We start from the raw sequence: 27687 nt of genomic DNA on the forward strand, positions 1-27687 counted from the left end.
TATTAAATTTTTATGCCACCCATCTCCCCTGAAAGGTGACTTTGGGCAGCTTACAAATAGAAAAATAGAAACAAATAGAAAAATAATTAAAATATAACATTAAAACTTCCTAGATTCAGAAACCAGGACTAAGAGATGGAATGGGGATGAGGACTTCTCATCAACCACCTTCAGCTGTGAGCGCCTCCCTGGGGGGGGGGAGGGGGAGGCTCCAGGCCAAGTTTTAATATCCTTCTGGAAGGCCAAAAGGGTGGGAGCAGTTCTCATCTCCGGTGATAGTGTTCCATAGGGATGGGCCATAACTTTCCTTGATCTGCAGCTGGAAACAGATTTTTAGTGGGAGTGTCGTGTTTGGGGAACAGCATTTTGGATGTCTGAAAGTTTATTCTATAAAATATGTTTCTGACCTTGACAAGCAAGCTCATGAAAAATAAAAACATAATGAAGCTGCCGATCAGTAATTTGGTTCTGAAATGTCAGTGATGGCAGTTAAATAGATCCGTTCTTCCCAATCTGATAGTTGTTTCACAAATGCACGATTGGGCCGCATGTTATTTTTACATTTCTGGACGTAATTCCAAGCGTTCTGTGAAGAAAGGTATAAAAGGCAAAGATCAGAAACGGAAAATATTTGAGGAAAGCCCCAAACATCTTGGGGAAATAGAAAACTTGCATTGTAATATGTGTTCATAGAGTCACAGTCATCTAAACCCATAATCAGGGGAAGGTTCTCTGTAACTTTATGATGGAATATATGCTTCATCTGCCAAAACCCTAGGTTCAGTTCTTGATACATCAGTTGAAACTTCACCACTTTTTATAGTTTATAATATTTTGTAAAAACGACTTCCGGTTTGCCGCCGTGGCCACCACAGATGTTTGGAAGGTGAGCTCCATCTTCCACGTCCAATTTCCCTTCACTGGGGGACCCTGGAAAGGGTCAAAAGTCACCCTGTAGGGGCAACAGGTAAGGAGGGGACCCCCGCTTGATTGCAGGAGGGCGGCAGCCCTTCCGCTTGATCCAGGGCAGCCCTCCAAACTAGTGGAGGAAAGACCGGCCATAGCAATATGGCCCATCATTAGGATGCAGACAGCCGAAGTCAAACTCACTATCAAGCACTTCAAAAGCAGCGCGGATAAAACTGGGTGAGATCTGATCTTGTCTTTACCCTACCTTCTCTTCCTGTAAAAGCTGCTCAAAATATCTATCCCCCTGTGAGGAGAGAGGGAAGGGAATTTCTATCCCACCCTCTAAGAATAGGTGTCTGACTACCCAGGGGAATTAAAGCATTAAAAGAACAATTTTAATCTAATTGGATTTATATGTTCCTGAAACATAGGGACCAAAATTTTTCCTATTTTTACTGGAGACTCTTTTTTTATCTACAAAAAAGAAATAAAATTGGAAAAAGGATTAGAAAAATTTAGGACTTAAAAAACCTTAAATGGCATTGGTGACATCTTGTGGCAAAGTTTGGTATTACAATTTGTTATTTCCTAAAAGAGCCGTGGCTTGAAGCCCAGACCTTAGATAAGACTTTTCTGACCTTGACACCACCTGTGAGAGACTTAGCTGTAAGAGAACAGCTGGGTAGCATAACTAGCCTACTTGAACTATGAATGTAAACCTTTACTGACTTTCAGAGTTATATGTGGGAAATTGCTTTTCTATCTCTTTACTTGAGGAATATATGAGATGTTGAAATACCTTGGACTATAAAATCTTGCTTTAGAAACAACTTTTACTAGAAAGACTATTTATAAACACGTGAAAGAGATGGATGACGATCAGGAAAAGATTCTTTCCATGTTGAAAGCAATACGTGAAACCATTCTTTCAGCTTGTGATAAAATAAGACCTAACATAAAGGATCAAGATGCCAGCTTAGATACACAAATCCAAACTTTGACTACAACCAAAGAACCAACAATGCAGAAGATAACAGAAGAAGTGGAACAATCAAATATTAAGACAGAGGACTCAAATGATCAACAAACACACCTGATGGAAAATCCAGAAAAGGAAGTGACAACACTGAAAATGGAAATGGCCTTCTATACAAATCAGAAGAAATTTGAGAAAGAAGAACAGATTGAATGGAAGATGAATATATCAGAGCAAGCATGGGGAACTGGAATAACAGGGAGACAATTTAACGAATACAAATGGGCTAGTCCTTCCAGAAAACTGGCAACTAAATGATCTCCTTTATTTCAAATAACATATATAATAGAGGGAGATTAATTTGACGATCTAAAAGCACTGATATGGAAGCCTAGTTGGCAAAGGATGAAAGCCAGAATAAGGTTGAAGAAAATTGGGGTTTTAACTTATTAGAGGGGATTTCATATTATTATTTTTTTATTGAAAAGTTTTAACATACAGTTTATCTTTAACAATCCCCCCCTCCCCCTCCCCTCTCCCTCCCTCCCTACCCCTCCCCCCCCCGACTTCCCAGAGCTAAATACAAGGTATAGAAAAGAAAAACAATCATAAACAAGCATATGCTAACAACCATAAACTCTAAAATCCATCACTCTCTAGCTTATACAGGATAATACAAATCTTAATAATATTAAATATATATAGAAAAGGAAAAAGAAAGGGAAAAAAAAGGAAATAAAGAAAGAGAGCGAAGGAAGACTTATTCAAATGCTACATGAAACTTCTTAACCCTATATTTGTTCTGGATGTACTCAACCCATTTTCGCCATTCCATAATATAACGTTCTTGCGAGTGATCTTTCAGATAAGCCGAGATCTTTGCCATCTCTGCCAGGTCGGAAACCTTTAAAGTCCATTCTTCTATAGTCGGCAGTTCCTCTTTCTTCCAATACTGACCTATTAAAAGTCTTGCTGCCGTGATTAAATTCAGCATCAACTTAGTGTCCACAACCGTAGCATCCGTAATTATTCCCAGCAAGAAGAGTTGCGGACAGAACTTTATCCTTTGCTTGAAAATCTTCTGCATATTCCACCAAATTTTTATCCAAAAGGCCTTAACCTTTTTACAAGTCCACCATACATGAAAATATGTTGCATCTTCATCACCACACCTCCAACATTTTGGTTGATAGTTCGGATACATACTTGCAAGCTTTTTAGGATCTAAATGCCATCTATAAAACATTTTATAAAAGTTCTCTCTTAGATTTTGAGCTTGTGTAAATTTTACATTCCTCACCCAAATCTTTTCCCACGTGTCTATTGTAATAACTTCTTGAATATTTTGGGCCCATTTTATCATACAGTCCTTAACAAGCTCTGTTTCTGAATCAATCTCTATCAATGCAAGATATATCCGTTTAATATGTGCTGGACCCTGATTTCTGATTTGCTTTATCAGATTTTCATCAGTCATTGTAAAACCATTTTTCTGATCTTCTTTCCACCTGGCCCGTAGCTGAGTATATTGAAACCAATTCTGAACAATCTTCTCATCTCGCAAGACACTATATGGTTTCAAACACCAGATATTTCTTTCCAAGTTTAGAATCTCCTTGTACGTAGTCACATCATGTTTGAAACCAGCATGTATATTTTCTATTGCGTGTTTTGGAATTGCCCACAATGGTATCTTGCAGTCTAGTTTATGTCTGTACTTCTTCCAAACTCTCAGCAATGCCTGTCTTAAAATATGCACTCTAAACACATTATCTACCTTCTTATCATACAACAAATATGCATGCCAACCAAACAACAAGTCATGGCCCTCAAGATTTAATAATCTCTCTTGTGTCAAATTGATCCAATCACTTATACCTACTAACGCAGCAGCTTCATAATATAATTTAAAATTAGGCATTTTAAGACCACCTCTTTCACGAGTATCCTGCATAATCTTAAGTTTGACTCGTGGTCTTTTCCCTGCCCAAACAAATTTATTGATACCTCTCTGCCATTCCTCCAAATTAGAATCTTTCTTAAGAATCGGTATCATTTGAAATAGAAACAAGAATTTAGGCAGGACATTCATTTTCACTGCTGCAATTCTTCCCAGTAAAGACAATTGCAATTTTTCCCAACTCTCCATTTCTTTTTGGATTTTTCCCCATAATTTTTCATAATTATTTTTATATAATTTTGTATTAGAGGGCGACAAAAGCACCCCCAAATATTTGACCCTTTTGACAATCTCAAATCCAGTTAACCCTTCTAGAAGGGCCTTTTGCGATACTGTCATGTTTTTGGCCAAAATTTTAGTTTTTTGTACATTAACTTTAAATCCGGAAACCTTCCCATATTGCATTATTATCTCCATCAGGTCCACAACAGAGCTCTCAGGCTGGGTCACTGTAACAACCAGATCATCTGCAAACGCTCTCAATCTATAATCCTGATCTCTAATCCGTATACCCTTAATTCTTTCCGAATTTCGTATTTTTACCAATAATATCTCCAATGTTAACACAAATAACAAAGGCGATAGCGGGCACCCTTGCCTTGTACCCTTCTCAATACTACAAGCTTCAGTCAAGCTATTGTTAACTATTATTCGGGCAGTTTGTTTTTGATATAATGCCCTAATTGGTTGCAAAAATTTATCCCCAAAATTCATTTTATCTAAAACTTTCATCAAAAATTGCCAATTCAATTGATCAAAGGCTTTTTCAGCATCTAAAAAAATTAGCGCCGCAGGGATCTGGTTGTTCCTTTCCAAAAATTCCAACACATCAACTATATGCCTCACGTTATTTTTCATTTGCCTACCACTAATAAACCCAGTTTGATCCCCATGAATCACCCGTTGCAGAACCCTCATCAATCTATTAGCCAACACCTTAGCAAATATCTTATAGTCTGTATTTAGTAGTGATATCGGTCTATAGTTTTTTACTTGAGTAGCATCTTGGTCTTCCTTCGGAATCAAAGAGATAAAAGCAGTTCTCCAAGATGGAGGCACCTTTCCCCCTCTCTGGATTGTCTGGAACAATTCCTTTAACGGTTTAACCATCTCTAATTGTAAATTTTTGTAGTAGGCCGCAGTCAGACCATCTGTACCTGGCGCTTTGTCAACCTTCAACTCCTTAATTGCTGTAAATATTTCTTCTTCTGTAATCAATTGATTAATCTCTTTTTGTACTTGCGTGAGAACCGGGATGCTAGCATTCTCCAAATACTCATCAATATCTTTTTCATTAATCTTCTCCTTAGCATATAATTTAGAATAAAAATCCACAAAGGCTTCCTTAATAAAGTCCTGTTGAAACACTACCTTCCCCTTATGTTCAATTTTGTCTATGTTAGAAGCCCTCTGCTTTTTCCTTAGTCTATAAGCTAGCCATCTACCTGGCTTATTAGCATTGCAAAAAGTATTATGCCTGGCAAACCTCAAGTTGGTTGCCACTTGATCAGCCATTAATTTATCAAATTGCCCTCTTAATAGCTTGATAGCCTCCTTAGTCTTCACATCCACTGGATTCAAAGTCAAGGCCTTCTCTTTTTCCTTAATTTCATTCTCCAATTCTTTCCTTCTAGCTTCCAAAGTACGTCTGCATTTATTATTCATATATATCAGCACCCCTCTCATATATGCCTTGCTAGCATCCCAAACCATGTCCATAGACGTATCCTTATTCATATTAATTTCAAAAAAATCCTTCATCCGTTGTTTACATTCTTCCACATTTTTCTGGTTTCTAAACAAGTTCTCATTTACGCGCCACGAGCGCCTATCTCTATTGTCCTTATTGATCTCTAACCATACTGGACTATGGTCAGAAATAGCTCTTGCACAGATCTTTACCTTCTTAATCCTAGAAAAAAAATCATTAGTCAGCAAAATGAAGTCAATCCTAGAAAAAGATTGATGTCTATCAGAAAAAAAGGTATAATCCTTTTCATGCGGGTGTGTGTCACGCCAAATGTCTCGCAGTTCCAAATCATCCTTCATTTCAAAAAAAGACTTAGGCAGTCTGGCATGGCACGGAATACGATTAAAAAAACCAGCTTTATCCATCTGTACGTCCAAAACGCCATTCCAATCCCCCATAAAAATAAACGATTTGTAATCCAACTGGGTAAGCTTTGTATGAAGTGAGCTAAAAAAATCAGCCTGTTGTTGTTGTTGATTAGGAGCATACAATCCAACTAAAAGCGTTTTTTTACCTTCTAACAACAAATCTATCATTACGTATCTTCCATACTTATCTGCTTCAATTAAGTCCGCTGTTATAGCACTTTTAACATAAACAACCACTCCGTTTTTCTTGTTCATTGCAGAGGCAACAAATTGCGTACCCAATCTTGAATTCAGTAAAAACTTTTGGTCCATAGCCCTAATATGCGTTTCTTGCAAACATATAACATCAGTCTTAAATTGTTTTAAATATTGAAAGACTTTCTTCCTCTTCTGAGGCGAATTTAGTCCATTAACATTCCAAGTTAAGAATTTAGTCGCCATTCTTGTCCCACCGAAGCTTCTGGAGCACCCCTCCAATGGCCCTATCTTCTTTGGGCCGCGCTCCTCCCACTGCCTCGCTGTAAGTACGCTTTGAAAGTTCCATAAACTTCTGGTGGTCTTGTTCTTTTATTTGTTTTGCTCTTTTTAAAGCAGCACGCGTCACCCTTAGCTCTCCAGCATCAGCCAACAAAGTTGTAGTTTGATCCCTTCCAGCACCATCCTCCTCTGTCAGACCATCTTCAGCCTCATGAGGTTTTTCTTCACCAGATCCCTTTGCCGCTTCCAAAAGTGATAGTGGGGTTGCTTTTAAGACATTATTGTAGAAATCACGCGCCTCTGCCACAGTAGCCAGACGGTATCTTTTACCTTCATACATCGCCACCAGCCCAACTGGAATCTCCCATCTGAACCTTATATCACGTTGCTTAAGTTCCTGCACGAGAAATGCAAAGTCCTTTCTTCTCCTTAAAATCTTTGGAGGAATTTCCTTTAAGACCAAAACTTCTTGGTCAGCAACCACCACTTTAGTATCGTAGGCAGCTTGGATAACTTCATCTCTGATTTCTCTCTTTGTAAAGTAAACCACGACATCTCTAGGTAACTTCCTCTGTCTGGCAATCCATGAGTTAACACGAAAAGCTTTATCCATACATCCCTTTATTTCAGATGCTGGCTGACCCAATACTGCTTCCAGGGCTTCAGAAATCAGCTGCTTTAAATCTTCTTTAATATTTCCTTTTAAGCCTCTGATTCTAACAGCATACTGCATCTGATGAAACTGAACAAGGCTTAACTCTCTGTCCATTTTGTCTCTTAAGTCTTCATTCTCCAATACCTTTATTTCTAGTACAGCATTTTTTTGAGTCAAATCTTCCACCTTTTCTTCCAAACTTTGCACACATTCAGCCACACTTTCCACTGTAGACAAAATGTCTACCCTCATCGCACTAAATTTCTCTTCCATCCTCTCTTCTATTCTCTCCTCCATTTTTGCCAGTTTATCACCCAATGTTACTAAAATTACCTGGGCATGTTTTTCAAGGGCATCTTCTAAATCCTTCGATGTCAATGCAGCAGGAGGAAGCAAGGCTTGCAACGGTGTCTGTTGCACCGGAGAAGTTCCAGCACTCCGAAGGGTTTTTGAGGGAGGTTTAGCCGCCATCTTTTACTTTCACTTGTGACGCAGTTTCACTTTAAGTTTAAAAAGTCCATTAAGCTCGAGAGTAAAAATAAAGATCCTCTTCTCCTTTTTCTCTTGTACCGCTCTGCCTGCTCCTTTTATTCCAGGGTCTTTCCTTCTGGCAGGGGTGGTCGTAAACGCCTGGCTCTGCTCCAAGAAATCCGGAGCAGAGACGCTGACCAGCTGGGAGCAACCCAGGCTACGGGGGAGTTCGATCCTTCAGCCGCCCAAGTTTTGAACTCAGGCAGCCCCGGAGAACTCGACCCCTACCTGGGGCCTCACCCCCTCCTCTTCTCCCGAGGAGGGGGCTTCAAATTCACCCGAACAGCTGATCGGCGCTGTTTCGGGTGAAATCTACACAGCTGAGCCGCGGGCAGCCCGAAAAGGCTGTCTCCGGCGCTCCGCCGCCACCGGAAGTCCCGGGATTTCATATTATTAATTAGAGGGTTAAAGAGAGGTGTTGAGATCGAGGGAAATTTTGTTATTAGATTTAAAATACTTGGAAATCAGTTGAAAATATTTAATATTTAATATTTTTAATATTTTTATTAAATGTTTAATATTTAAAAATTAGACCTAAAAGGGAAAAGAAAATCATTATGAATATGTTTGATTTATTGATTAACCCAGGTAATATAATGTTTTTGATTTATTAAAAGGGATATTGTATTATTAAGTAGATTTAATATGGTGGGAAATAGATAACTTTTAGGAAATACAACATTACATTCAAATAGATAAAATGTGTATTGTGGATATTATATTTTGTTATGAATTGAGATAAAGGAAATCTTGGTTACCCAAACCCTGAAAATCATAAATTTCAAAGGTTAAATAGGAATATTCATGAGAAACTAAAAATTGGGTAAAAATTAATAATAGGCTATGGATTGTTTATGAAGATTGAATGTAATTAAGATATGTATAAGCTAAAATTTATTGATAAATGTAATGATGTTTTTATTGAGTTGATATAATTAGAACTGTACTAACTTGAATACGAGACAGTAAATGTTAGGGAAAAAGAAGAAATAGCTGATGTTGTAACCTGAGATTTGCACTAAAGATTTTGTTGTCGAACTATTGATTAACCCAGTCACCACATTACTTTTTAAATACCTAAAGGTCCTAATTAACAACAATTTGTTTTACAGACTGCTTAAACCTTTTTTTTCTACTCTTTTTATTAACTGCGAGACATTTGGCGTGATACATGCAAGAATTATTTCTGATCATGGTTTAGTTTGGTTGGAGATTATTAAGGTTAATAGAGATAGGCGCTTTTGGCGCGTAACTGAGAATTTGTTTAAATTAGAGAAAGGTTGGAGAATGTAAATAGTAGGTGAAAGGTTTTCCTTTTTTTTTTCTTTTTTTCTTTTTTTCTTTTTGAAATTAATATGAATAAGGACTGGGATTAAGAAAATCTATTCTGAGTAAAGCTCTTTTTCTGTTTTCCTCTTTTTCTTTTTTACTTTATTTGTAATATTAATATTGTTTGTATTCATTTTACATGAGCTAGAGGGAGATAGAATTAATAGTTTATTGCTGATAACATAGGGGTGCTTATGTTTGTTTTTTGATTTTATACCCTGTATTTAGCTCTGGGAAGTCCGGGGGGGGGGAGGAGGGAATGGGGGAGAGGGATAGGGAGGGTTGGGTGGGGGTGGGGGAGGGGGGGATTAAAGTCAAAATGTATTGTAAAACTTTTTAAATAAAAAAAAAAGATTTTGTTGTCGAACTATTGATTAACCCAGTCACCACATTACTTTTTAAATACCTAAATGTGAAATTGGAAAATTAATAAAATAGTACTATATAATATTTTGTAAAAAGTATAATATTTTGTAAAAGTAAAAAGTTGAGGTTTGAAGTTGATACTCTATTGCACCAAAGGAAGTCGGAAGTCAATGCCTTTTTTTCTTTTCTTTTCTCCCTTACCTCACAACTCTACTCCCCTTTTCCCTCCCCATCTTTTCCGCTATTTGCTTTTGTATTTGCATTATAAACTAATAAAACTTTCTAAATAGCAAGAAACTTCACCACTTTTTATGTATATACAGTACACAATAAAAGGTACAGGGCTTCAGCCATACACACCATGTTGTGTTTGTTGACTGCCTCTAAAGACTCCTTTGGAGCTATAAGTAGGTAACACAACCACACTTTAACTTGCCATATTTTTCATTCTCAGTTTCTAGCTAAGAGTCAGGTAGCAAATGATGGGAAGATCTGCTTGCTTGACCCTTTGGGGAGCCACTGGCAATCACAGTACACCAGTATTAGTCAAAATGGACCAAAAAGACACTCAGTATGAGACACTAATAATGTGAGGCACTTTAAAGTAAACATGGTTCATGTTCTAATTTGAGCATAAAGCAGTGGTGGGATTCAAATATGTGAACAACCGGTTCTCTGTGTGGATGGTGCTTCCGGAAGTCCATTCTGGGCCTGGGCAACAAAAAATTAGCTATCGGTTCTGAAGTGATGCGAACCAGCTGAATCCCACCACTGGCATAAAGGCCACTATATCATCTTTGGTTTTGCATTGTTTTTAGAACTGACTAAATTGGTTACCATCAAACTCAGTTTGACAGTAGAAAATTTACAATGTAGGTTTCTGTTCCAAGATCTTACAGTTGAAAACTGACACACACACACACACACACACAAACAACAACGATAGAGAATGGAAGAGAAATTTGGACAAAAAGATATCTGAGAATAGCATGCAACCTTATGAATGCTCAGCATAATGGCAAAACATGTTAGGGGTGGGAAGAGCTAACATTAGTGTATGATAGCCTCTCCCTACTTGTGTCCTCCAGGTGTTTAGGAGGTCACAATCCTAGTGTATCTAGTGAGTACCTAATAGGAAAGGTTGTCACAAGTTATCAACTATACTCACCTTCAAGTAAAACTTGCAAGAATGGATAAGGTAAGCCATCACTGCTGTGCTACACCTGCTTATTCCAAAAGTGGAGAAGACCAAGACTGCTCCTTTATGGATGTGAGCATCTAAACAAATAATTTTGCATTTTTTCATTAAGAGTTTGAAGGCAATAAATTCTACAGAAGAACAGTTAATTTTTCTTTTTACAGTTTTAATCTTGATGCAAATTTATGCGGGAAAATTATGAGAGACGGTTGGGCCAAATGTGAATTCTTCAAGTTTAAGCTCATTCATTTAAGTCCAGTAGGAGGTCCCACTGATGTCAATGAGTTATTTTCTGTGTCAAGGTATATAACAGCTATGGGAAGGCATGAAATTATGGCCCCAGGGGACTTTAGGACCTACTTGCCAATGTGCAGATTACATATTCCAATTGGAAATGAAGTCTATTATCTAGGGAACTAAAAGATTTGAACTGACATCATGAGTTCTCTAAACAAAAGGAATTTTAAAAAACACTATTGTATAAAAATAGTTGGAAAACCAGTTTGGTGTACTGTAGTGGTTAAAACACCAGGCTAGAAACCACGAAACTGAGTTCTAATCCTGCCTTTGGCATTGAGTCAGCTCAGTGACCTTGGGCTAGTCTCTCCCAGGCCAAGGAAGGAGGCAGTGGCAAACAACTTCTGGAAAACTTTACCAAGAAACAGTAGCACACAATACAATGATGATTTCTATATATGTTCTCTAAATGGACATATCTGGATATTTATGTCTGGATATTTCAATAAAAATGCATAAATTACACTGCAAATCAATAAGCAAAAGGATCAAATTTACACTGATCTGCACGTATCTATTCAGAAGCCATCTTGCCTCAGCAAGTGATCCATATTCATATTTTCCTCTGTTCTCCTTAGAGATGGTAAGTCAAGTGGCTGCTCTTTTCCTGACGCTGGAAAAAGATGCAGCTGCTTTAAGGAGTTGCAGACAGGTGCTAATTATGTGCTGTAGCATCTTTTTGCTTTTTTGTTCACATTACCCCTCAGCCTGCTCTATTTCACAATTTTAGATGAACCCTAAATTTATTTATTTATTATTGGGACCTATATGCCGCCCTATCTCCCGAAGGACTCAGGGCGGCTAACAACAATGTTCAGCGGGCACCAGAAATCTGGGGTTTCTCTATTATAGGGTTGTGATTGTGACATGATCAACAGCAGTCTGAACCAGCTAAACCACAAATTCTTTTTTACTGTTCTGACTTCATGACAATTTGGAATTTAGGATCAGGAATTTTGGACTATATTGATCATCATTAACCCATGCCATTCCACGATCTTTTCTTTTAGTCCAAATCAGTATTTCTCAACCTCAGCAATTTTGAGTAGACTTCAGTTCCCAGAATTCCCTAGTCAGTATGGCTGGCTGGGGAATTGGTAGTTGAAGTCCACTTATGAACTTCCCTCAAGAAATTCAATCTGAAGGCTTTTAACAGGGATGAGATGAGGTGAAATGATGAAGATTGAATATACAGAATAAATGAGTAAAAAAGAGTTTGTGGCTATATACTTGCCCTCTGGACTAGGGGAGGAGAATACCACTACAGTCTACTTACCAATAAAGTGACAAATGTTGCTGAACTGAGAAAATAAATCTGCCTCCAGAGAATCAGGAATAGGAATATGAAGGAGATTTTCTCTGTCTTCAAGGAAGCTGGGGAAAAGATATGATCTGCTTAGAACATGCAAAATTGAATCAGTCCAGAATCATCGCCACATTATAATTGTTTAGCACTAGAGTAATTCAAATTTGTTTAGGTATAATACTCATAGGATGGTCTTCATTCAATCATTCTCAAACTGGCCTAATTCATGGAGTTGTTTGAAAAGATAATGTGATGATGGTGGTGGAAACTATATATACTGTAAGCTATTAAGGATGTGTAATTTTAAAAAATACAACAGAGTTTGAAAAATGGGCAAGGAATCATAAGTAATCCAAGTCTATATTTTGTAGATCTATTCTCATTGTGCAGGGGATACAAATTGTCTAGAGTCTTTAAAAGGGATGTATGCCTTCTTAAGACTTAAGTATGGAATCAAAGGATGCTTCAAGCTGAGGGGATTTCCAATCGCCTACCCACTTCTATCAGATATTGAGGTAGACAATCTTTGGGTGATAAGAAATCCATATTTTTAAGGTGACTGAAGGCCACTAAGCTGATTTTCTCTCTTCCAGGTATGTTTTGGGTGGAAATAGAGGAAGGTATTTTTAAAAACAATATTAAGCCTACTCTAGGTCTTTCATTCCCTTGCCTTGTCATGGTGAAGGGGCTTGCATAATTCAATGAAGCTATGAGCTATGCCGTGTAGGCCCACCCAAGACGGACAGGTCATAGCAGAGAGTTCTGACAAAACGTGATCCACTGGAGAAGGAAATGGCAACCCACTCTAGTATCTTTGCCATGGACAGTACCAAAAGGAAAAAAGATATGACGCTGGAAAATGAGCCCCTCAGGTCAGAAGGCGTCCAATATGCTACTGGGGAAGAGCAGAGGGCTAGTCCTAGTAGCGCCAGAAAGAATGAAGCGACTGGGCCAAAGCCGAAAGGACGCTCAGCTGTGGATGTGTCTGGTGGTGAAAGGAAAGTCCGATGCTGTAAAGATTTTTTCTCCATAGGAACCTGGAACGTAAGATCCATGAATCAAGGCAAGCTGGACGTGGTGAAACAAGAGATGACAAGAATGAACATCGACATCTTAGGAATCAGTGAACTAAAATGGACAGGAATGGGTGAATTTAATTCAGATGACCATCAGGTATACTACTGTGGGCAAGAATCCCTTAGAAGAAATGGAGTAGACTTCATAGTGAATAAAAGAGTAGGAAAAGCAATACTGGGATAGGTAAAGGTAAAGGTTACCCCGCACATGTGTGCTAGTCGTTTCCAACTCTAGGGGCCGGTGCTCATCTCCATTTCAAAGCCAAAGAGCCAGCGCTTGTCCGAGGACAGCGCTTGTCCGTGGTCATCTGGCCGGCATGACTAGATGCCAAAGGCACACGGAACGCTGTTACCTTCCCACCGTAGTGGTCCCTATTTTTCTACTTGCATTTTTACGTGCTTTCGAACTGTTAGGTTGGCAGAAGTTGGGACGAGTAACAGGCGCTCACTCTGTTACGCGGCACTCGCCAAACTGCCGACCTTCTAATCGGCTCAGTGTCCTAAGCCGCTGAGCCACCGCATCCCTTTTAATAGTGGGATACAACTCCCAAAATGACAGAATGATCTCAGTTCGAATCCAAGGCAAACCATTCAATATCACAGTAGTCCAAGTCTATGCCCCAACCACCAGTGCTGAAGAGGATGAAATTGACCATTTCTATGAAGCCCTATAGCACCTTATAGAACTAACAACAAAAAATGATGTCCTTATCATCATGGGGGATTGGAATGCTAAAGTAGGAAGCCAAAAGATAACCGGAATAACAGGCAAGTTTGGCCCTGGAGTACAAAATGAAGCAGGACACAGGCTGACAGAATTTTGTCAAGAGAATTCGATGGTCACAGCAAACACTCTTTTCCAACAACCCAAGAGACGGCTCTACACATGGACATCACCAGATAGTCAACACAGAAATCAGATTGACTATGTGCTCTGCAGCCAAAGATGGAGAAGCTCTATACAGTCAGTAAAAACAAGACCAGGAGCTGACTGTGGCTCAGACCATGAGCTTCTTGTTGCAAAATTTAGGCTTAAACTGAAGAAAGTAGGGAAAAGTACTACGCCACTCAGGTATGAACTAAATCATATCCCTGATGAATATACAGTAGAGGTGACAAATAGATTTAAGGAATTAGATCTGATAGAGTGCCTGAGGAATTATGGAGGGAGGTTCGCAACATTGTACAAAAGGTGGCAACTAAAACCATCCCAAAGAAAAAGAAATGCAAGAAAGCAAAATGGCTGTGTGAGGAAGCTTTACAAATAGCTGAGGAAAGGAGGGAAGTGAAAGGCAAGGGAGAAAAAGAAAGATACACCCAAATGAATGCAGAATTCCAGAGAATAGCTAGAAGAGATAAGAATGCCTTCTTAAATGAACAGTGCAAAGAAATAGAAGAAAACAATAGAATAGGGAGGATCAGAGATCTCTTCCAAGAAAATTGGAGAGATGAAGGGAACGTTTCATGTAAAAATGGTCATGATAAAGGACCAAAATGGCAGGGACCTAACAGAGGCAGAAGAGATCAAAAAGAGGTGGCAAAATTACACAGAAGAACTATACAAGAATGAAGTTAACGTTCCTGATAACCACGATGAGGTGGTCACCGACCTCGAGCCAGACATCCTAGAATGTGTAGTAGGCCTTAGAAAAACTGAGCAACAACAAAGCTATTGGAGGTAACAGTATTCCAGGTGAGCTATTCAAAATCTTACAAGACGATGCAATAAAAGTGCTACACTCAATTTGCCAGCAAATTTGGAAAACTCTGCAGTGGCCGCAGGATTGGAAAAGATCAGTTTATATTCCAATTCCAAAGAAAGGCAGTGCCAATGAATGTTCAGACTATCGCAGCATTGCACTCATTTCACATGCTAGTAAAGTTATGCTTAAAATCCTACAAGCTAGACTCCAGCAGTACGTGGATCGAGAACTACCAGAAGTACAGGCAGGATTTCGAAGAGGCAGAGGAACTAGAGATCAAATTGCCAACATACGCTGGATCATGGAGAAAGCTAGAGTTCCAGAAAAACATCTACTTCTGCTTCATTGACTATGCGAAAGCCTTTGATTGTGTGGATAACAACAAACTGTGGGAAGTTTTTAAAGAGATGGGTGTACCAGATCATCTTATTTGTCTCTTGAGAAACCTATATGTAGGCCAAGAAGCAACAGTGAGAACTGGACACGGAACCACTGAATGGTTCAAAATTGGGAAAGGAGTCCGGCAAGGCTGTATACTGTCGCCCTGCCTATTTAACTTATAAATGCAGAGTACATCATGAGAAAGGCAGGGCTAGATGTATCAAAAGTTGGAATTAAGATTGCTGGAAGAAATATCAACAACCTAAGATATGCAGATGATACCACTCTAATGGCAGAAAGTGAAGAGGAACTAAAGAGTCTCTTGTTGCAGGTGAAGAAGGAGAGTGCAAAAGTTGGGATGAAACTTAACATTAAGAAAACCAGGATCATGGCATCCAGCCCTCTATTTCTGGCAAATAAATGGGAAAGAAATGGAGATAGTGACAGATTTTATTTTCCTGGGCTCCAAGATCACTGCAGATAGGGACTGCAGCCAAGAAATTAAAAAAGTCTTGCTCCTGGGGAGGAAAGCAATGGCAAATCTAGACAGCAGACTAAAAAACAGAGACATCACCCTGCCAACAAAAGTGCGTATAGTCAAGGCTATGGTCTCTTTGGCTTTGAAACGGAGATGAGCATTGCCCCCTAGAGTTGGAAACGACTAGCACACATGTGCGGGGGAACCTTTACCTTTACCTATGGTCTTCCCAGTTGCAATGTATGGCTATGAAAGTTGGACCATAAAAAAGGCTGAGCGCCAAAGAACTGAGGCCTTTGAACTATGGTGCTGGAGAAGACTCTTCTGAGTCCCTTGGACTGCAAGGCAATCAAACCTGTCAGTCCTAGAGGAGATCAACCCTGACTGCTCTTTAGAAGGCCAGATCCTGAACTCAAATACTTTGGCTTCCTAATGAGAAGGAAGGACTCTCTGGAGAAGAGCCTAATGCTGGGAAAGGTTGAGGGCAATAGAAGAAGGGGATGACAGAGAATGAGGTGGCTGGATGGAGTCACTGAAGCAGTAGGCGTGAGCTTAAATGGACTCCAGAAGATGGTAGAGGACAGGAAGGCCTGGAGGAACATTGTCCATGGGGTCGCGATGGATCGGACATGACTTCGTAACTAACAACAACAACAAGGTCTTTCATTTATAGATTCCGCATGTCTGCCACTGCACATTGATAAGAAATTGCACCTTAAAAAAAAACAAACAAGTGGCATGACTGGAAATGGCCTTACAAAATCCAGGACTAAAATAATGCACAGGAAGGTAACTATTGTTATTTCTCTTAAAAGACTGGAAAAGTGGGGAGTGAACTGTCTCTAGTATACTATTACTGTGGGCTGCATACTCACAATGTGCCAGCTTCCTCACAGACATTAATGTGAGCCTTGATTTTCAGATCCTTCTGAATCTGGCTGTCACAGGCTTGCACATAGTTTCCCATGTACAGCTTAGCCGGCAAGATTTCTACTGGATAGGGCTTAAAGGCTTCCAATTCCTGTGGGGGAGGGGATAGATTACCCAATGAAAATATAGTACTTACGGTATTCAAAGTCACTGTTGAATCAAATTCAGGCTCAGGGAGCTGCAATCAATATGGCCATTTTTAAGATCCTCTTGACTGCAAGGGGTGTGTGTGTCACTGAATGATTAAACTTCACATCTCAAATCCAATGAAGTTTAGAACCTTACAGGCTGTGGACCAATGAAAATGAGTCTCCTTGAACTCAGTGATGCCTACTTCTCATAGACAAATGGAAAGCAGGCAGTGTGAGTTTAGCTAGAAGAGAACTCTCAAGTATATAAAGATTTAACATTCACAAGAGAATATTACAGGGATAGTTCTTAAATAAAATGCAAGGTTCCTTTAAAATATCCAACAGGAATAAACTGATGTCATAAACTTTCTAAAGAGGGACTCGGTTGTCTGCATCAAATGCCTACTGGATCTGGATCTGTATACTAATCTCCCATCTATACCTACTTTTCTTGACATTAACATCTTTTGCATGTTTGTAATGTACACATTTGGTATATTTATTTATTTTTTATTTTAATTCCATTTATATCCCACCCTTCTCCGAAGACTCAGGGCGGCTTACAAGCTTAGCAGTAGCCTTCATTCTATGTATATGCCTGCTTATTAGGGCTTTCACACACACACACACACATATGCCTTTCCCTAATAGTTACATCCTGATATACATTTGGATTGTAAGATGCATCATAAAGTTCTGAAAATATGGCTACCTATACAATAGCTCTTTCTAATCTCCACACAGGGTTGTATCTCCTGGGCCACTCGCAGTCAGTGTTGACGGGAGGGCAGAGATCCACCCCGAGGCCTCTTGTTTGTGGAGTTCCTCAGGGGTCGGTTCTCTCGCCCCTCCTGTTCAACATCTATATGAAGCTGCTGGGTGAGATCATTCGTGGTTTCGGGGTGGGGTATCATCAGTACGCTGATGATACCCAACTTTTTTTCTCCACCCCAAACCAAGCCAGTGATGCCCTCGCCGTGATGTCCCGTTGCCTGAAGGCGGTCCAGATCTGGATGGGGAGAAACAGGCTTCGTCTCAATCCTGCCAAGACTGAGTGGCTGTGCATATCGGCATCTCGGGTTAACCAGACTATTCCACCTTTAACGATGGGGGGGTAAGGTGTTACCCCCCGTTGATAGGGCTCGCAACCTGGGCGTCCTCCTGGATTCACGGCTCAATTTTGAAGACCATATAGGAGCCGTGACCAGGGGGGCTTTTGCCCAGGTTCGCCTGGTGCGCCAGTTGCGACCCTACCTGGACCGAGATGCCCTACGCACAGTCACTCATGCACTCATGACCTCCCGTTTAGACTACTGCAACACTCTCTACATGGGGCTGCCCTTGACGACCACTCAGAGGCTTCAGCTGGTGCAGAATGCGGCCGCGTGAGTTGTGATGGGGGTTTCCCGACACTCCCATGTAACACCTCTACTCCGCGAGCTGCATTGGCTTCCAGTTGCCCTCCGGGTGAGATTCAAGGTGCTGGTGATGACCTATAAAGCCCTAAATGGCTGGGGTCCGGGATATCTGAGGGAACACCTGCTGCCAGCATCAAGTTCCTTCCGTCCAGTGCGCTCCCACAGGGAGGGTCTTCTCAGGGTGCCACCGGTAAAAGATTGCCGGCGGATAACACCCAGGGGGAGGGCCTTCTCAGTGGGTGCGCCTGCCCTCTGGAACCAGGTGCCCGCGAAGCTTAGGACTGCCCCCGACCTTCGTTCATTTCGCCGGGACCTGAAGACCTGGCTTTTCGAGCTTTCCGGCCCAGGCTGAGAATTTTAATTGGGGTTTTTATTTTTTAGGGATTTGATTTAATCTTTTAAAATTGTTTTTAACTTTTGTATTGATCTTTGTTTTAAATATCCTGTAAACCGCCCTGAGTCCTTCGGGAAAGGGCGGTATATAAATCCAATAAAATAAATAAATAATTAAAGTGGATTATTTAGCATGATTACTTATAAGTTTGAACATTTCCATAATAATATGTTTGGCAAAAAATAATACTCCAGGTGAAATTTTGTGAGTCAGCTGACTACTTGAAGAGCTGGGAAAGAATTTTCCCAAATTGCTAAAAATACCACAAGACCAAGATCAAGCTAATTCCAAATCAAGTTGGTGTGACTCTGGAAGTCACTAGGCTGGAGAACAATTCTAGAAGGGATAGAAAGGAAGAGCAACTAAGAAACAAGTGATTTCCAAGATTCTCAAAATAAGCAAAGAGAAGAAACAGACAAAGAACCATCAGGGACTACTGACATTTGCTTCTTCTGAGGCTTTCAACAACTAATTGGAACATCAAAGAAGAGAGGGGAAAGTTTCCCACCACAAATACGGCTATATATATGGGCATGCATAGGTACCTGAGGTTTCCCACTGCCAATTTATTAATAAAACAATACTCCTCTGACTTGAAGAAAAAAGGAAAATCTTGAAGTTTAAGAAGAAAACCTGCTCTTTCCTCTATGATGTTTGTCGTACTTGAGGCATCCAAAATATCTTTTGGGTCTGGAGATAATGGTAGGAAGCTGTAAAGAGTTCGTAGCCGCCTCTTAAGATCATGACTGGAAAGCGGGTAAGGCGCTGCATAATTCTTGCACAGCGAGCTGCAGAGCCTTTTTTAGCATCTAGAAGCAGAACATTTAGTGTTGATTCAAAATATTTATTAATCTGTGGCATGGGCTCCAATAAGTCCATCCCATTTATTATTAGATTTCTGTATTACACACACACACATATATATTCCCCTATTCATTACAATATGATCCAAGTTCTACCTCTTAGATTTCTGTATTACACATACACACACACACACACTCCCCTATTCATTACAATGTGATCCAAGTTCTGCCTCTTAAAAGCAATGCCTCTTTCTATATGTCACTCCACTGTTTTTTCCCTAGTATTTATTTAAATGACATAAAAATAGCAATAGCACTTAGACTTATATACTGCTTCATTGTGGTTTATGGCTCTCTCTAAGTGGTTTACAGAATCAGCGTATTGCCCTCAACAATCTGGAGCTTCATTTTACTGACCTTAGAAGATGGAAAGCTGAGATCCTTGAGCCAGTCAGGATCAAACTGCTGGCAGTTGGCTGAATTAGCCTGCAGTACTGCATTCTATAAGGCCACACATCTCACATCAATGGTTCTATTCACCATGTTATTAATATCTAACAATACGAATTTAGCCAGGCATTTTTTGTTCTGGGCTGCAAAATCCCCTTCCCCATCACGCAAAGGCTGGAAAGGCACATGTCAAGGAGTAGTGGATTTATCTACCCCCCCCCTACATCCCATTTACACGAACAAGTGATTTGCCTCTATAATGATAACAAAAAACGTACTATATTCAGAAGATGGTTTCTTTCTTAATTCCTTTATGTCAATTCCTGTGTCAAATGCTAGATGGAGAGAAGAAGAAACAAAAAGATTCAACACAGGGTTTTGAAACTGTTATTGCAAGATACAGAAGCATTTCCCCATTTTAGAAGTTCCTATGCACAACATTTGCTGCAGTAGGCTGGCTCAGTTCAGCAGCTTCAGATGGAGTAAGGCAACTGCTTGATGTAATTAAGCCTTTGATGTTCTGGTCTCAGACTGCCAGGAGCCCAACAGTCACGGTACCTGGGAATTCTAGATACTAATTCCAGTACATCTGATCATCACCAAGTTTAGTGAGAATGAGAAATTTTGGAGCGTCACTCTAGAATGAGCCAAGCCTTAGCAAACTATCCTGCCTTCTTAGTTTTGAAAAAAAAAAAAGGAATGATACGTGTTAGTTCTGTATCCACTTCAAGTAGATCATAATCCATGTCAAAAGCTGCATCCACAGACTCCGTTTTGCCATCATATACTACACAGTATCGGACACATTCCAGATGGATGGATGGAGGCACCAAATATTTGCCCAATGGATTCTTTAAAACAAACAGACAAAGGTAAATTAAGTAGCACCAAATACAGATACTAAAGAATGGAGTGTGGTATTTCTGTGGTGGATCCTAAGGAAGTTAACCTAACCCTAACAAAAATATCTAAGATATGGTCCCATTCTTATAAAGTAAAACTGATTTCAAAATCTTCAGCTGTGAAATAGCCCTTTTGTTATAAATGGTGACATTGGAATGTCCAACTGTGTGTTGGAGAAGATGAGATCAATTTTAGGGTAGAGATAATGGCTCCCAAAGAATCTTGCCATGGGTCATGCTTGCTAGGGCTAATATGAATTGGTTAAAAATATTTGAAAAAAATGTGCAACCTTTTTTAGGATGTACAGGTAGTCCTTGAGTTACGAGTGTAATGGAGTCTGCCCATTCCACTCGTAAATCAAAAACTCGTAGAGTGAATCTCGTTAGAGGTATGAGATCACTCCCTTGTTAAAACGCACACAGCTCGTTAAGCTAACATGAGGTATCTCAGGGTAGAGAAGGCCATGGAGGGCCTAGTCCTGGAACAGGCTTCCAAGGCCTCCCCGACCCACTAAGATACTGCATGCTTCCACCTCCCTTCCTGCCACGTGGACTCACCTGGAAAAGATCCGTCTCCTCTCTGCCGCGGTTCTAGCTGCTGCCCGGAGGCCTTTTCCATCCAGAACCCCAATTCAGCCTCCAGAGACACACAGAAGCGTCCCCCAGCTTCGGTTCTGTTCTCTGTTGCAGACAGCAGAGGCCTAAAGTGCCATGAGATCACGCGAGATCAGTAGCATGAGATCTCACCCCACTGATCTCATGTGATCTTAAATTACTTTAGGCCTCCATTCTCTGCGAACGCACCAAAGGCTTGCAGCAGCCAAGAAAGCGAAAGATCTTGATATTCGCAGAGTGAGTACTGAAGGCCTGGTGCCTAGGTGCCTAGGGGTGGGGAGGGAGGCAATAACCAGGGTGAATGTTGCAGAGCCACTGAGGTAAGAGTGAACGACTGCTGTGGTGCTGCAATATTTGTAACTTCGGGACTTGCTTGTAAACACTAGGGGGCACTCATCAGGTAACTCTGAACAAGCGTTAAGTGAACGGTCGTAACTCGGGGATTACCTGTATATCCATTGTCTCATTTTGAATATTACCCTATATCACAAGAAAGATAGTCCTCGTGATTTTTTATTTACCCCCACCCCCAGGTTTTGAGCCCTGGTGGCGCAGTGGTTAGAATGCAGTATTGCAGGCTAACTCTGCCCACAGTCTGGAGTTTGATCCTGACAGGCCTCAAGGTTAACTCAGCCTTCCATCCTTCAGGGGTTATAAAATGGGGAACCAGATTGTTGGGGGGCAATAACCTGACATTGTAAATCACTCAGACAGTGCTATAAAAGCACTATGGAGCAGTATATAAATCTAAGTGCTACTGCTATTACTATTTTGAAGATAATGGATATTACTAATGTTTAAGACTCTTATTACAGTGTTTGGTTTTTTTGTCTCAATATGCCAAGAAACTATACCATTTGTCACATATGGCTATTGGTGTGGGCAGAAGTTATAGCTACCTCAAAACTATAGCTACCCCAAATGTTCAATGCTACTTTATGAAAACTGCTATGGAACAACAGTTTCCCCAAGAAGCATTGACTGCTATATTCAAAACAAACAAATTTCTAGTCTAGCATGAATCTGCCTTGCCAATTAAGAACAGTTTTAGAACCATTCTGAATCCTGACCCTAATCCTTCCTTCAAAAACAAGCCATCAAAATCAAATTATATTATCTAAATTATATACTTTTACTTTCAAAATTCAAAAGAAGGGTTTTCAACTGAAAAAACTTTAGAATGGTTTCAGATTACTAATGGAACAGTACTGGTAATGTTGAGAAGTACATTCAAGAATGAAACAGGGCTTTTAAAGGTTGTATTTGTTTTGATTTCAAAACACTTTTCACATCACTAGTCCAAATGTTGGAACGCAAATTACACAGGGATCTGGTTTCTTCCTTCTTGCCTTCTAAGCACCAAGCCAAGTCTACTCTATTTTCTTGCACATTTATGTCAATAAATTAAAGAATGATATTGTTTCAGTTATGTTTACTCTTTTATTGTTGTGTTATGCAATGTATATTTACAAAGAAACAAGCCCCATTTTGTCATATAGGGTTTGTTGTTGTTAGTTGCGAAGTCGTGTCCGACCCATCGCGACCCTATGGACAATGTTCCTCCAGGCCTTCCTGTCCTCTACCATCTTCTGGAGTCCATCTAAGCTCACGCCTACTGTTTCAGTGACTCCATCCAACCACCTCATTCTCTGTCGTCCCCTTCTTCTATTGCCCTCAATCTTTCCCAGCATTAGGCTCTTCTCCAGTGAGTCCTTCCTTCTCATTAGGTGGCCAAAGTATTTGAGTTTTAGCTTCAGGATCTGGCCTTCTAAAGAGCAGTCAGGGTTGATCTCCTCTAGGACTGACCGGTTTGATCGCCTTGCAGTCCAAGGGACTCGCAGGAGTCTTCTCCAGCACCATAGCTCAAAGGCTTCAATTCTTTGGCGCTCAGCCTTTCTTATGGTCCAGCTTTCACTGCCATACATTGCAACTGGGAAGACCATAGCCTTGACTATACGCACTTTTGTTGACAGGGTGATGTCTCTGCTTTTTAGTGTGCTGTCTAGATTTGCCATGGCTTTCCTCCCCAGGAGCAAGCGTCTTTTAATTTCTTGGCTACAGTCCCCATCTGCAGTGATCTTGGAGCCCAGGAAAACAAAATCTGTCACTACCTCCATTTCTTCCCCATCTATTTGCCAGGAATTGAGAGGGCCAGAGGCCATGATCTTGGTTTTCTTAATGTTAAGTTTCAACCCAAGGTCATATAGGGTTACATCAGGATAAATGTGCATAGGCTGGCATAAAGTTAGAGTATGACCATAAAAGCAACAGCTAATTTCTTTCCATACATATGGGCAAAGAAAATTAATAATTTCTAGCCATTAGAAAAATCTCTGCATGGTTGCTATCCTTCATTTTGGGCATATGAGGAGATCAAAAATGAAAGACCTCTCCAGAAATAAACTCACTGTTTTGACTCGTATTGCTGTCATCAAGTGGCTTTCATTATATTCCCTCTTGGTACGAGCATCTGAAAGTAAAACAAGAAAAAAGAATATATATTTATACGAAATCTGCAAGTGTAAATCTATACTGAAATCTATATGAATAGAGTAGAGTAGAGTAGAGTAGAATAGAATAGAATAGAACAGAACAGGATAGGATAAAACTCGAGTAGAATAGCATAACAGTTGGAAAGGATCTTGTAGGTCATCTAGTCCAACCCCCTGCCCAAGCAGGAGTCTCTACATCATTTCTGACAGATGGCAGTCCAGTCTCTTCTTGAAAGCCTCCAGTGATGAAGCAACAACAAGAGGGACAGTGAAAAGTAGTGGCTAAAGTGCTGAACCAGGAATGGCCCAGGAAACCAGCAGGGTGACCTTGGAATGGTTATTATATTTATGCTAATGTGCTGCAGATGTTCTAAAGAGATAGGGTTAGCATCATCACTCTAACTCTACCAACTCGCCATTTTTTAAATCTTCCCATTCCTACTCCAGACATTTGTGGGGGCTGGAGAAATCTTCAAGAGAGAGACTCAAGTTCTAATCCATTCCAGGGAAGTTCATTGGGTGACTTTGAACAAACCATTCTCTCTCTCAGCTTATCTTATTTCCCAGGATTGGTTTGCTGAAGAAAATTAGGAGGACAGAACATATATATGCTCCTGAATGAAAGTCAAGATATACAGGTAATAAATAAATAAAATAAATATGGTCTCAGTGGGTAAGAACCTCAAGTGCAGCTGATCAACTTTAATCCCAAAGCTAGGGCAGTGACTTCAAGGATTTGCTAAAGGATCAAGTGATGATAGCTTTGTACACAACTAGCTCATAGTTCTAGCAACATTCAAACAGTAATATACACTTATACAGGATTTATATGAGTTTTAAAAGTTGAAAACATAGCAATGGCATCTGCAACAAGCCATGTTGATACTGTACGTATGTGTATCATTTTATCAAGCTAAAGATGGAACTTTAAACAGCAAAATTGGCATCATAACATCATGATGTATCATTTCCCCCTTTTCACATGAATGTCAATGACTAGCAATGCCAATGACTATGTCCAACTGCACAGTGTACTAGTGTAACTATCTTTGATATTAACTTTTACTTACCCAGTAAACAGAGATAGTTTGGCTCTGCTAATCTAGAGATCTTTGTAGACTGATTCAACAAATTATACAGTTCTGTTGGTTCACACAAGGTCACTCCTGCCATCCCACTGGAAAAAAATGCCAAAAATCCAATCGCATTCTCTAAAGATTAATTCATGTAAAAGGCTAATGCACAGCCATGTGGCTTCTCCATTAAAAAAAAGTTCTTTTCTAAACTGAAATCCAAGGTATCTGGATGCTTTTCACTCTAAAAGCAGATGAAAAATGGCATCGTTATACAGAGACTCAATATAGGAAATCTTGTTAACACAATCTTAAAATATCTTGCAAAAATTAGTGAAAAACCAGTTGGTTAGGCTTATAGAAGAAAACACCTGATATAAAAGGAAAAGAGATTGTAATATCTTTTATTGATTCACTATTTGCTGAAAGTTTTTTGCCTTGTGCTTCAGATGGAATGGCTCCCAGTAGGATTAAATAAAGAGACAGGTATAACATAAAAGAAAAATAGGTGGGATAAATAAAGGAAAATGAGAATATTCAGGCATTATTTCTTAATATTAGAAGGGTTTTAGACTTTAGGATGACAATTGAAGGAGAGGAAATGCTCAATGAAACTGGCTTCACTGATAGAATGAAGGTGGCACTGCTTTCATTTTTTCTTATTTTGCTAATAAATAGAAGCTTCCTCATTCAGGGCTGAATTAGCCTATGTACTCAGTGATATCGTTTGCCTCATGTCAATTTCATGAACAGCAAAACTATATGGCAAGAGTGATACAGACCATCAAAATTAACAGGAAAATCATTAACTCTCTCTGTGTGTGTGTGTGTGTGTGTGGGGGGGTGTCCCCCAAGTATAGCTGCTACTAGTCTGGATGAATAGGTTGAAGTGGAATAGTGATTGCTTCCTTACAGAGGTCTCAATGGCAGAGCTTTTGCTTTTTAAGCCAAAATTCCAGATTCAACCCTCTATATTTCTACTAAGAAAGGCACACATTTGAGAAATTGTGGTGTATCATTGTGGACAATACAAAGAAAGATAAGACATTGATCTTCCATGGAAGAATTCTTTTGAGGAAAGGCAAGATGTGAACATAATTGTAATTATTTATGCTTCTGAAACACAGCCTTGCTTTTGGGGGTTATCTTTTATATCTCTATGTTCTCTATTGCATAGCTGATGAAATTAAATCACATCATTCATATTCATACATATGAATATAGGGACGTGGTGGCTCAGTGGGTTAGGACGCTGAGCTTGTTGATCAGATCGGCAGTTTGGCGGGTCGAAACACGGGTGCCGCATAACAGAGTGAGCACCTGTTACTCGTCCCAGCTTCTGCCAACCTAGCAGTTCTAAAGCACGTAAAAATGCAAGTAGAAAAATAGGGACCACTACGGTGGAAAGGTAACAGCGTTCCGTGCGCCTTTGGCATCTAGTCATGCCGGCCACATGACTACGGAGACGTCCTCGGACAAGCGATGGCTCTTCGGCTTTGAAACGGAGATGAGCACCGGCCCCTAGAGTTGGAAACGACTAGCACGCATGTGTGGGGGAACCTTTACACACACACACACATATGTTAAATGTTTGTTAAGCATTCAGAATACACTTGCTTAGTCCCAGACACGGGACAAATCTTATTTCCTGTTTCAGCCTAGCCCAAGGCCATCTACAGGCAGTAGCCATAGCAGTGGCAGCTCATATTTGTGTAAATTTTTTGGCTTGCTAACAAAGAATAAAGGGAGACCGATATGATCATTTCAAACTTATTTGTTCTCATCATTCAGCCATACCCTTCTGAGATTCGACTGATGGCTGACTGATAAGAACAAATAAGTTTGAAATGATCATATCGGTCTCCCTTTATTCTTTGTTAGCAAGCCAAAAAATTTATATATATATATATATAAATATATAGGATTTATCGTCTTTTGAATACCTTGCTAGTTAAACTTCTTTCCTGTTTCAGCCTATCCCAAGGCTATCCGCAGGCTATAGTCACAACTTACGACAGTTCATTATTTGTGTAAATTTGTATAATTTACATATATATATATGTATAATAAAATTAAAAAATATGTAAAATACTGATCAACTCAGTTCAGAACCCAGGAAGTATTATTAAAAGAGAAATCCACTAACTATGTGCAGTTTGTGACATCTATTGTCATGGCAATTATGATTCCTGTTGCTATGTGTCTGTCCACTGTTACCAGAGTAACCATAGAATCTACTACTCATAATACTGAGTTTAATCTTGTTACAATTACTATAGTTGCATCCACTCTACCATAGATTTTTGGCAGGTCCTTACCGTCCACGGTGATATCGGCAATTTCAAGGGAGAAAAGCATCACTGCGCCTATGGTTATCTTCTTCGAGTTCGCACCACCACATCTTGCGATAGACCCACCGGGCCTATGAAGCTCCCGCTCACGTGCAGGGACGCTTTATTTTGGTAACTATGAGATGACGTCACTCACGCTTTCGTACTCGCGCTCCCTCTTGCGATACACGACCCCGAGAGGCTGATGGGGTGGAAATCGTTTTTTTTTTTGCGAACCCGTTAAAATATCGCGAGAGTTCCAGTCAGGTTATAAAAAATTGAATGAATTCTCGCGAGAGTTGAGAAGTTTCTTCTTTTTCATCTTGAAAGCTGGGGTGCGAAGTGTAGTGTGTTAAAGCTCCTTTCGCTTAACTTCACTTTGTCTGAGG

General features: G+C 40.0%; 1 protein-coding gene across 3 annotated transcripts; it reads right to left on the reverse strand.

Annotated features, from left to right (window-relative positions):
• Positions 1–364: 364 nt before the first annotated feature.
• On the reverse strand, positions 365–27520 carry STYXL1 (serine/threonine/tyrosine interacting like 1). 3 transcript variants are annotated; one of them, XM_081314933.1, is made up of 10 exons: positions 27287–27520; positions 24966–25072; positions 23812–23873; positions 20593–20737; positions 20165–20221; positions 19297–19442; positions 16636–16781; positions 12093–12190; positions 10490–10599; positions 365–586 (listed from the first exon to the last, which is right to left on the reverse strand). In XM_081314933.1, exons 2-10 carry the CDS (start codon positions 25066–25068, stop codon positions 455–457), a joined length of 999 nt encoding a protein of 332 aa, XP_081171059.1. In that variant the 5' UTR covers positions 25069–25072; positions 27287–27520; the 3' UTR covers positions 365–454. The 3 variants fall into 3 exon arrangements, with proteins under 3 accessions (XP_081171059.1, XP_081171058.1, XP_081171060.1); XM_081314932.1 differs by having other exon boundaries at positions 24966–25212; XM_081314934.1 differs by lacking the exon at positions 24966–25072.
• Positions 27521–27687: the final 167 nt, after the last annotated feature.

This window comes from Vipera berus (genome assembly GCF_964194415.1).
Source record: "Vipera berus genome assembly, chromosome: 1".
Lineage (NCBI taxonomy): Eukaryota > Metazoa > Chordata > Lepidosauria > Squamata > Viperidae > Vipera > Vipera berus.